This window comes from Pieris brassicae, chromosome 5, assembly GCF_905147105.1.
Source record: "Pieris brassicae chromosome 5, ilPieBrab1.1, whole genome shotgun sequence".
Lineage (NCBI taxonomy): Eukaryota > Metazoa > Arthropoda > Insecta > Lepidoptera > Pieridae > Pieris > Pieris brassicae.
Window position 1 is genome coordinate 18,070,866 of NC_059669.1, and position 12,099 is coordinate 18,082,964.

A 12,099-nucleotide genomic window follows, 5' to 3' on the forward strand; every position below is an offset into this window, starting at 1 on the left:
ATTTTAAACCTAGTTTATAAGTATAATACAAAATCCATGTTTAGTGTGACTTTTTAAAAGGCACCGCAATGAAGATAGTACAACGAATAAACGTAGTTGGTGTGTCTGCAGCGTCAGTACTAAGTGCTTAATGCTTATATTCAAGTGTATTTTATTAGATAATGTACACTATTTATTAATATATATAGGCACTACGCCTGGGCGCTGGGTATCCGAGTACTGAGACTACCGACACCGGCAATCACGACTCGTGCTTGTTGCAATAATTTAATAATTCAAATTTAAAACATCGTTATATTTATTATCTATGTTTATTTAAATATCTGTGTTTCTTTCACAGTCCTTTGACTGTAGCAGGTGTCAATTGCCATTCTCAAGTACGTCATATTCAAATTGCTGTAGTCGTCGATCAAAATTGCTAAAGTTTGTTTTGTCTCTCGAAGGACGGGCACGGTTTTAAAATTTCCCGTAACCCGTTGCTATGAGATAAGAAATCAATCACTAAGTTTTCAATAATAAATTCGTTGTTGAATTAAAATGTGAATATCCAAGTTTTTAAATATGATAAATTCTCGTAAAACGATTGTCACATGCGTTTTATTCTCTCTCCGTGTGGAAAAGTAGTCTTCTGGGAAGAATCAGTTATATGTACGCAGCGGGAATGACAATTATGGCAGTTTCTGTTGGGGAAATTTGCGAGAACACAAAGCTTGCCCGCGAAATGGCCTTGATGGGAAACTATGAGTCGGCTCTCGTCTACTATGAGGGTACAGTGCAAATGATCCATAGACTTCTCATCACGATTGCAGATCCTACACGCAAGTCAAAGTGGCAACTGGTGAGTCAATAGTGTTTACACATTTCATTTTCTTTTATTATATTTGAGCTGATCACCTTGAATCATATGTCCATACCTTTTATGATAACGACTAATTTACTTCACGGACGAAAGGCCTCCTAGGGAGATCTTAATAATTAGAGAGTTCTGATAAAGCATTGTCTGTATTATAATATATATATATATATATAGGCACTACGCCTGGAGACTGTGATTGTTATCTGGAACAATTTTTATTTTTTTAAATTAGTATTAATATTTATCATAAAATTAAAATGTAATGTATAAGTCATAAAGACTCGCATCAGGTTTTAATTTAAAGATATGTACTAGAGGCCTGTCCAGCTCTGGACAATTCTTTTTTTTAATACTTAGTAAGAAATATAGCTATGTTGCACTAAGAAAATGAATCCAGCATTCTAATGGTGAAGCAAAGCAATTGAAATCTGTCCAGAGTTTAATCCTTAGAAACATACTGAAATACACATCTTTCCTCTTTATAACATTAGTACTGAAATATACCTAAAGATTATTGTACATTTTTAGTAAAAACTATGTAGAAAAAATGGAATGGTGAAATGTGAGAACTGGTAATTTTTATAATACCTGCTAAAGCTGTTACTTTTTTATTGTCTTTATCTTTATCATATTAACCACTTATGACACCACTAACAATTAATAGAATAGAGTACTATAATTTGTATAATAATAAGAAATCTAATTGTCAAAATTCCTAAAGATAACATTTTATGATATAAAACCTTGAACCCTTACTTTGTACTAAGTTCATTGTTGTCAATATTGAATATAGAAAGCCATTGACATGGTTTAAGGTCAGTGGAGCATAAATAATTAACCTTTCATTGAACATAAACTAATCATATTAGCATTACTATTATTACAAATTTTCAATAATGTGTAATTGTACAAAAATTAATACACTTTTGTATCTGCAAGACCACTGCATTTTTCAAATCCATTTAGACTTATTATTCCTAGAAGGATTAATAGACATGATACCAGGAATGAGGTTTTTATCATTATTCATAAAAAATAATCAGTCTTATATACCTTATTAACAAAAGCACTCTAGTCTCTTTTCATTGCAGAGTATAGCCAAAAGGAATGAAAAAGTGTTTCAGTTAAAAGAATATGAATAGGCTGATTTAGTTTTAATAAGGTGATTCTCATTGTCACTAACCGATATTGTTCCCATTGAAATTTCAGTTATGTTTGCCAAGTCATTTAATCAGAAAATTATTCATAATATATATTAATATAGCATTATCAATGTAGATCTCAGAATTTTTTTGTTTGCCAAGTCATTTAATTAACAAATTATTCATTTCATTTCAGTTCATTTAAATATTATATGCATCATGAGTATATTGTCCATTAGATGATACTAAAATGGTATCAATATGCAAATGTGTGTCTCATTTGTGCATTACAACTATATATATTGGTAAAGGCCATATGTAAATACAGTCAAGGTATCAACGGAGACCTTATAGAAGGAAAAAAGTTGTATCTTAAAGTGGTTTTATGATAACTATATGTTTGTGACAGTGTATGATAAAGCAAATTCTGTTTATGAGTTAGATAAGACAATATAATATTAAAATTCATGAACTTAGTTAAGGAAATAATGAAACAGTTAATATTTCAAATAAAAAACTTGGACTCATTACAAACAAGTTATAACTTTAACGTATATGGGCATTGAAGAATGGTCATTAGCATATCACACACAACTTTCCTTTCAGTCCCTCAAAGGGAATTTAAAATAAAAGTTCCACACCAAGTGTATGTTTATTAGTATGTGTATCCTGTAACAAAGATTGTCACGAAATGTGTTATCTGTCGAGTTCATCTGCATTTCCGATTGCAGGTTGCATCGTACGTGATTATCGTTCAACTATATATAAATTCTTACTAAAATAGTCGATAATATATCCTTACATCTTCTTTTACATTCATTTGTAATTGGTTAAATAAAGACGGCTTTCATTTTATAATAATCAAACTGCAAGGATGTTCACGGTACAAACAATTTTTAACCGACGCACTTAAGGAAAACTACATAATACCTAGTTTGTGCATTATTGTCAGATCTCAAGATGAGATTGTGACTTAAGAAGCATTTTGCAATTTGAGACTACGTCGCTTCTGTTAAGATGTGTGGTTATAGTATTAAACATAATTTATTCGATAAAGTTTTAATCTCTTAATTTTGTGATAAATTGTTTCTGTATTGTATCTTATGTATTGTATTCCTTAAGATTCAGTACCCTTCTATTTGTCTGAGAGGATTCATTGGATATCTGTGTTTCGTAAAATTATCGATGTTTAAGTCTAAAAAGTGTTATATTCAATACTACTTGGGTAATAGTAGAAATACTCCTCATATTTATATTACTCATATAAGTCCAAAAGAAATAACAAAAATAGTTATTTTACATCAACGTCTACGCCTACTAAGTCATGGTGACATTCTACAGTTGTCGTGGTTATCATTCCCAAGGTATACGATAATAATACTTTCTTTGTCTTACATATAAGTTTTAATTATGTGTATAAAATTTAATTAATAATTGTAATTTTTTAACACAGTATATCGCTATATAGAAACTATATTAAATATAAAATCACAGTACCTATTATGTAATAGTGCATATATTTAAATAACAATACTAACAAATTCGAATAATATTTTATCTAGGAAATACCTACCTACTTAAACGGTAGTTAACAAAAAGTATTTAATGTAAAATGGCTTCCTGTAACTCGTGTCGGTAAGAACCTCACAAAACATTATCCGCGTCCTTGTAGTTTATCAAATTAGTATTTCTCGCAGCGAAACCCAACAAAGGAGTTTTTACACTCGATTGGTTTTTTGTAATGTAACAAATTTCACGAAGCCAGGGTTACCTGCTTTTTTGCGCTTACGACCCGCATAACCCATTTTCTGAAGGCTCGCACGCAATTCATGTTAACAACGAAAACTATGGGGACAAAAGAACACTTTGAATAATTTCGGAATTTTTAAGTAACATTAAAATTGTCCTTTGAATTTATTGTTACAGCTTAAAGAAGTTACTGTGGTACTGTGCCTTATCACTAAAGCCAAGCCTTATATCAAAGTAATAATAAAAGTGTACACAGTTTTAACAGATTTCCGCAAGTCTAGTAATAGCAATTAACGCTTAAAAATAATAGATATATGCTACGCAATTTACATGTCCACTATAAATATTGAAGGCCGTGCCTGGAACGGTTATGCGAAAAAAAATTAAATATATAAAGGCGGCAAACACAACTGAAAGAGCGGGAAATTGCGTCCCGGCTCGCCCATGAATTGTTAACAAAAAATATTACCGATGTAGCCGGGGCATCTCGTGAGACGCGTAACACACCATTCGGGAACTACTTTATTGTAATAATATATTGTATCTTCTAAAAGTTAGATTTGGAGAGAGTGAACATTTGAGAGATAGCAAAAGTTACTGGACACAATGGTACGGGAGTAGAATAATAAAATGAATTAAATTAAAAAAAGATATTATACAGTCGTAAAAAGTAATTTTTAGCATTAATTTAGGCCACGGTGGCATGTCTGCAATCCACGCTATAGCCTACTTCAGTTTCTTAGGAGCCTAGTTTAAAGTTCATTGACCAACTGCTAGCACGTAACTTAAAAGAAGTTAGCCGTTCGAAGTCGTCATCTACTTGGAATATTGTATACACATTTGGAACCACTTTACATACACTGGCAAAGAGTCAGGAATTTCCTTTAGCACTCTACGTATTCAGAAATATAAATGCATCTGTAACTTAACTAACTAATTACCCACTGTTAGTTAGGCAATCTAAAAGCATTTTTAATAATTCGAATTTGATATATAAGGTTTCTTTAATTCTAACGACATTGACTGAAACAGCTGGCCAGAACATCGCTCTTAATTATACGTGTTATGTAAATTATAATAATCATTGTTACTAAGGAATATGAATTTTAAGATTTCAATTCTCGAAAGGCCATTAGCCGTGGTCAGCTACAAGGTTTTTAATATTCAATACATTAATTATCTACGGAGTAACAAGAATATTCAACTTGAAAGTTGACAGACTCGCTTTAAAAGAAAATGTAGTCGATCTACTTGAAGTGCAAGGTTGCGTAAAAATGAATCAAAATACCGAAAAACTCTGACATTATGTTACCCAAAAATAACGTTTCTATTCATTGAGAACCATCCTATGAGATTCTAAGTGAAAAATATATTTTATTAATATCTCATTAGTGGAATTTTTACCTCCAAAGGTGTGTATATCAGTGATCATATCAGAGAGACCTTTGTCCAGGTTATACCCTGACAAAGTAAATAATTACCTAATTGTGTCTTTGAAAAACTTCGTGTTAATCCAGCATTCTGTTTAATTTTATATTAACAGAAATAGGGCCGATCTTATTCACTATATATATATTCATACTAAATAGCCAACCCTAGTGAGAAGGGCCTTTGCTACAGCCGTGTCTAACAAGTAATGAACGTGCTTACCGCTTTTTGTATACAACCGTGAACTGCAGCATACCTCGTACAGGTTCAATAATAAAACTTACGAATAGCATACGAATGTCAGCTTCTCGACCCCTCTGGTCCATCACTTTAATAGATTCAGTTATAAAGGTTGGCTAGAGCACATTATCCTAATTCATTAAGTTTCTCTTAATGCAGAGAAGCTCGTTTTTTATTAATGTTGCATTATGTTTACAATAAGTACCAAGAGTTGTTACAAATGTTTATTTATCAAAAACAACACATTTCTATTGTGTCAATATTTCCTGTACACGAAACGTCAGACAATCCAGATAACAATAATTGTTCCGCAATGTTATTTTAAGATCTGTCGAGCCATTTTCTTCTATACAACTTTGACCCTTAAAGTCTTGTTCATAACTGTCAGCCTCAAATATTAGGCATAATTACTTTCTAATTACAAAGTAATGAACAAAACCGTTAGACACAAAAGTCACACCAATATCTGTGCTTAAACAGTCGTCTCTTTCATCAGTTTACACAGAGACATCCTCACTTGGGATCACTCACCTGGCAACAAATGTTATCTATTGAACGAGTAACAAAAACAACAGAAGATTTATTTAAATATTTATTCATATTAACGCATTTGTTCTATGTTAGTAAAATACTTTTTGCGCACTACTATTATAAATAACAAATTACGGTTGTGACAAAATTCATCTAACGCTAGTCCCACGCTAAATTTTAATTTATAAATGTTTCTTTATTTCTAATTCATTTATCGTTATGGTATTTTTTTTCTACGGGGCCGTTCAACTATTACGTAAGCACTTTAGGGGCGGAGGGGGGTTTCTTTGAGATTATCTCATTTGGTGATTACGTAATTACTTTTATACACATATTACCCACACATTTTCTATGCTTGGAAACGAAATTTGCAGATGCATTTTCGAAGATTTATGTACTATTATTTTGGAGAACTTCGTTTACTTTTGCTTACGAGAGGAAGCGGGGGGGGGGGGGGGGGGGCAACACCCATCTACAAGTACAGCATCATTTTACCAAAATATTTGCCTTATAAATATTGCCTTTAGAACACACACAAAGATACATTCCCTGTTATTAAAGAAGGTTCTTTCTGCGCGCTTTCCGCGCAGTATCCTTCCTCGTTCCATAAGCCGTTTGTAGTTCAACGTACGCAGGGTGAAGGTGTTGATAGCGTTTTTATAACATACGTTTTACTGAACGGTTGACCTGAATAAAAACGTGAGAAACCAGTTTCTTACTGAAACAAATGTCATGGTTTTTACATTTTAATTAACCGTTAAGTGATCATTCGAATATTTTTCGGTAATTAGAAATTGTTTTCAATTTACACGAATACGGTGAAACTAAAAATGAATTTTTCTATCATAGGTAAAACATTTCATATAGGTGTCTTTTTCGGATGTGTTTGGTGAAATATTCGAATTATCGCTTATATATAGATAACAGATCAAATATATAGTCTGTAGAGAACATTATTTACACTAAATGTTTAGTGTAAACACATTTATGTCTCTTATAGTATTTTCGATTATTTTGCTTGTCGGTTATAAGAGGTTCTTGTTGTAATTCTTGTTAGGGCACGGAAATTATACACACACAGTATCCGTAATAAAGAAATATATTCACTGTTTAACTTGGAAGTGATATGTCTGCTTCCTACCACGATACAAATTGGAAAGAATCAGAAATGACCTGGAGCAGAGTGAGGTAAAGACAATTTGGCGCCTCGACAAGATGGCGGCTCGATCGCTCATTCAAATGACAGGAAATAGTCAATACAATGATTAATTTTTGCAATCTTACTCAAATAAATCAACACGCCCCCTCAAAAATTAATTCTTGTACAAATCAAATGCCTAAACAGAACTATATAACTTCCAAGCGAGTCTGGGAAAATACAAAAATAATGATCCAACATTTGTTGCTCGGATAAGGGAAAACCCAGAAAAACCTTATCAGATCATTTCATCATCTTAAATTCGATACATTATATACATTAGATATAATTATTAGAACACAATGAGTATAACAGAATAATTAAATTAATAACAAATAGTAGCCAACTCATTAAATATTATTATTGTAAACCCATGTTTCTCCTCATTTCATGAAACGTAACCGCTGGTAATGGTTTTGTTAACGCATCTGCAAGTTGTTGACCTGTGGGAATGTAATTTAGCTTTATTACATTTTTCTCTATTTGTTCCCTAGAAAAATGATATTTAATATCTATATGTTTTGTCCGCTTATGATTAGTCGGATTATTTGCTATGCTTATACAGCTGTTATTGTCTTCATATATAACAATAGGAGTGGATATATCAATATGAATACTCCTTGCCAAAGATTTAAGCCATAAAGCCTCTCTAACGGCTTCATATAAGGCCATATACTCGGCCTCTGTGGAGGAGGCTGCTACTGACAATTGTTTCTTTGTTGTCCAGGTTATTGAACAATGTTCAAACAATTTAAATATATACCCGGTTGTACTCTTTCTATCATTTACATCATTACCTCCCCAATCGGAGTCCACATACCCAGTTAAGATGTTATTATATTCACACCTTTTATAACATAATTTAAAATCAGTTGTGCCTTTTAAATATCTAAGCACTCTTTTGAGGCATTGCCACAATTCTTTATTATTTTTATTTGTGTACCTACTTAATATATTAACGCTAGTGCTTAAGTCAGGTCGAGTACATAACATTATATACATTAGACAACCAATTAAATTGCGACATGGAGCAGTGTAATTTTCTTCTGAGTTTAGTGCTTCATAATTGAGTTTACTATCCATAGGAGTAGTTGCAGGTTTGCAATCCTGCATGCAAAATTTATTTAAAACTGTTTTAATATAAGCACTTTGATCTAGCATTATCATATCATCGCAACGAGTTATTTTAATTCCAAGAAATAATTTAATTTCATGTAAATCTGTCATTTTAAATTTACTCATTAAATATATTTTAAAACTGTTTATTGTATTTACATTAGCACTCACTATTATCAAATCATCAACATAAAGTACCACATATATATTTTTCTGTATATCTCCTTTATTTAGTATATAAATACATCTATCTACTGATGAATTCTGAAAACCCTCCCGCCTAAGAGACTGTTCAAAAATTTCAAACCAGCATCTAGCGGCTTGCTTTAGCCCATATAATGCTTTATTTAATTTACACACATAACCATTTTGTTGCAAGACACCCCTTCTGGAACTTTCATATATATTTCTTCCTGTAGTACCCCATTAAGAAATGCAGTTTTTACGTCCATGTGATGTACAAGTAAATTATATTGATTAGCAAAAGCAATAATAAATCTAAAACTAGCTATTCTTGCAACAGGTGCAAAAGTCTCATTATAGTCTATGAGATATTCCTGGCTAAAACCCCTAGCAACGAGTCTAGCTTTATAGCGTAAAGGCTTTCCGAATTCATCATTTTTTATATTAAAAAATCCATTTGCAATCTATAATATTTTTGTTATCTGGCCGTGGTACTAAAGTCCATGTTTTATTTAAAAATAGAGAATTTAATTCTTCTTTAATTGCACCTTCCCAATGAGCTCTATCGTCTCGTGTTTTAATCTCTTGAAACGAATTTGGTATTTTACACAAAATTGAACTAGCACACATAAGGTTATCATCGATTTCTTTATAAGAAATAGGGGGACGACTTTTAAGCCTATCACTCCTACGTGGTTCAATACAACTGGTTGTGTCCTCATTATTTACGACCACTGAAAGATCATCAGAATGTGCATTTGGTTGTTCAAATTCGACGATGTCATGGTTAGTTTTGCGAATTTTCTGAGGAACTTCATAATCATCAGATTTACAGGTATCTGATTTATATCTGTCAGTATTTTGAGACTTCATTGACTTTGAAATGTTGTCAATGTTAACATTATCATGAGAATTTACTATATTCTCTTCAGGTCGCAACGCAGGCCTGGATTGAAGAAAATTTGTCTCATCTACTATGACATCTCTGACAGTAATAAATTTTTCGCATTCAGGATTCCAAACTTTATAACCGTTTGGTTCGTATCCCACAAGAATACCTTTCCATGACTTAACATCGAATTTTGTCTTATGTAACTTATCATGCACATAAACTGTTGAACCAAAAACTTTTAAATATTTTATTTGTGGTTTTTTGTTATGCCACATTTCAAATGGTGTTTTGGATAATTTTAAAGCATTTGTCGGGGTTAAATTAATCAAATACACAGCAGTTAAAACAGCTTCACCCCAAAATAATTTTGAAAGATTTGCACCATTTATCATACAACGAGCTTTCTCAGTTATAGTTCTTACCATTCGCTCCGAAACACCATTTAATTGTGGCATTCTTGGAATAGTTAAATGATAAGTTATTCCTTTTTCAACACAATATTTTTTCATTTCAGTAGATAAATATTCTCCACCGTTATCGCAATATAAATAAACTAGTTTTAAATTAAACTTCGCTTCGCTTTTTGACACAGAATCTTTGAAAACAGAGAACACATCTGATTTATGTGTTAATAGATACACAACACAGTAGTGAGTATATTGGTCAACAAACAAAACAAAATAGTTTTTGTTATTTATTGTTGAAGGAGTGATAGGACCACAAACGTCGGTGTGGACAATATATAACGGTCGTTCAATATAACTTTTGTCCTTGCTGTGATTAAATGGTAGCCTACTCTGTTTCCCATAAATACAATATTCGCATAAATTATCATTTGTTATCACTTTGTCAATTAAATTAATGTCAAAAATCATTTTATTATTTTTTAATTGCAAAAACTTATTTTTACTTATGTGCCCTAGGCGCTGATGCCATAAATCGTAATTATTACATGTAACATTACATGCCTGGGAAACAGGGCAGCTCACATTTAAATATACTTCAAAATCTAAAGTAATTAAATTATTAACTGACTTACCTCTCATAATTGTTTTACCTTGCTTACATATGCGGGTACCTCTGTGATCAAATATGACAGTAGCTCCAGCCTGTTGCAACTTCGAAACAGATAGCAAGTTGTAGGGCGCCTCGGGGCAGAAAAGAACGTCTTCTAGTGTTCCTCGAACACCCATATTGCTGCTGACATGTAGTGTTCCTTTTTTCTTAGCTAAAATATATTCACCGCTTTTAGCAACTGAAATGTTTATAGGAATAGGCAAATCAATCAAATAACTAAACAAATCTTCCCTGTTTATAATATGGTCAGATGCTCCTGAGTCCAATAAAAATGTTATTTGGCTTGCGGTTGCACCCGAATTGTAGTCACCAGCCATGAAAGCAAAACCAGACGCGTCAGCTGATGATGTGGATGGCTGATTAATATCAACTTCAACTGTCTGCACTGTTCTCGGCCTATCCGTAGTTTTTTTTATGATTTATTCGCTTAAAATAATAACAGTCATTTTTCACATGTCCTTTCCGGCCACAATGAAAACATTTTATAAAATTTGACTTCCTTTTTGCTTTATGATCCCTTTGAAAATAGTTATTGGTTGTATGATTTTCAAATTTTCTTTTTCTAAACTGACCCTTATTTTCAGTAGAAACTTGCAGTACTTTAACACTTGTGTCATTATATTCGTTCTTTAATTTGACCTCATGGTCAAGGAGTCTTGTTTTAACAAATGCTAAAGTCAAATTATCTTCCGATAAAGTTTCAATGGCAGTTATAACACCGTCATATGTTGCGGGTAGGGTTAAAAGTAAGTGGGCGACTTTGTCGGTTTCTTCGAGTTTAGCGCCAGCCGCGAGTAATTCCGTGAATAAATCATCAAACAGAGAAAAATGTTTTATCAAACTAACATCACTTTGTAATTTCAAGACCAACAACTTTTTCCTTAAGGCTAATTGGGTAGCAATACTTTTACGTTCATATAAGGCGTCCAAACTATGTATAATATCTTTCGCCGTAATGTCTTCTTTTGCAAATCCAAGGTATGAATCGGATAAATATTCAACGATTATACTTTTTGCGATTCGGTTACTTTTTTCCCATGAGCTATCTCTGATAATTGGGTCACTCTCAATCACTTTCAACACATTTATTTCACTCAATAAGGCTCGTATTCTAAATTTCCAAACGCTGTATTTCTCGCCGTCAAACGGTTTTATATTACGTTTTAATTTTAAATCCATTTTTATAATCACACTGGCGACGGGTATTATTTAATTTCAGAATATATTTCACAATGATATTTTTGCGCACACTGGGCCCATAACCTGTTGTAATTCTTGTTAGGGCACGGAAATTATACACACACAGTATCCGTAATAAAGAAATATATTCACTGTTTAACTTGGAAGTGATATGTCTGCTTCCTACCACGATACAAATTGGAAAGAATCAGAAATGACCTGGAGCAGAGTGAGGTAAAGACAATTTGGCGCCTCGACAAGATGGCGGCTCGATCGCTCATTCAAATGACAGGAAATAGTCAATACAATGATTAATTTTTGCAATCTTACTCAAATAAATCAACAGTTCTGCCTTCTTTGATTTTAAGTTTGAAACGCGGCGAATCGTAATTATGACTTTCGGGTACTACACATTGGGTTGATAATTTTGGACATGGTAACACTCAATTGTTTATATTGTATTGTGATTGCCTTTATTATTTATTACGAAACGCACGTCCTACGTCTG

General features: G+C 32.5%; 1 protein-coding gene and 1 long non-coding RNA gene across 2 annotated transcripts in view; one reads left to right on the forward strand and one right to left on the reverse strand.

Annotated features, from left to right (window-relative positions):
• The first annotated feature begins 408 nt into the window (after nt 1-408).
• The window catches only part of LOC123709677 (katanin p60 ATPase-containing subunit A-like 1), a 31,689-nt gene continuing 19,998 nt past the window's right edge, over nt 409-12,099 (forward strand). The window contains exon 1 of the mRNA XM_045661173.1: nt 409-838. Within this exon, the coding sequence (XP_045517129.1) occupies nt 647-838 (192 nt within the window). The 5' untranslated portion in view covers nt 409-646. The remainder of the gene's footprint in view (nt 839-12,099) is intronic.
• On the reverse strand, nt 7,028-10,953 carry LOC123709678. The gene is made up of 2 exons (XR_006753750.1): nt 10,393-10,953; nt 7,028-7,587 (listed from the first exon to the last, which is right to left on the reverse strand). It is a non-coding gene; the product is annotated as an uncharacterized LOC123709678 (long non-coding RNA).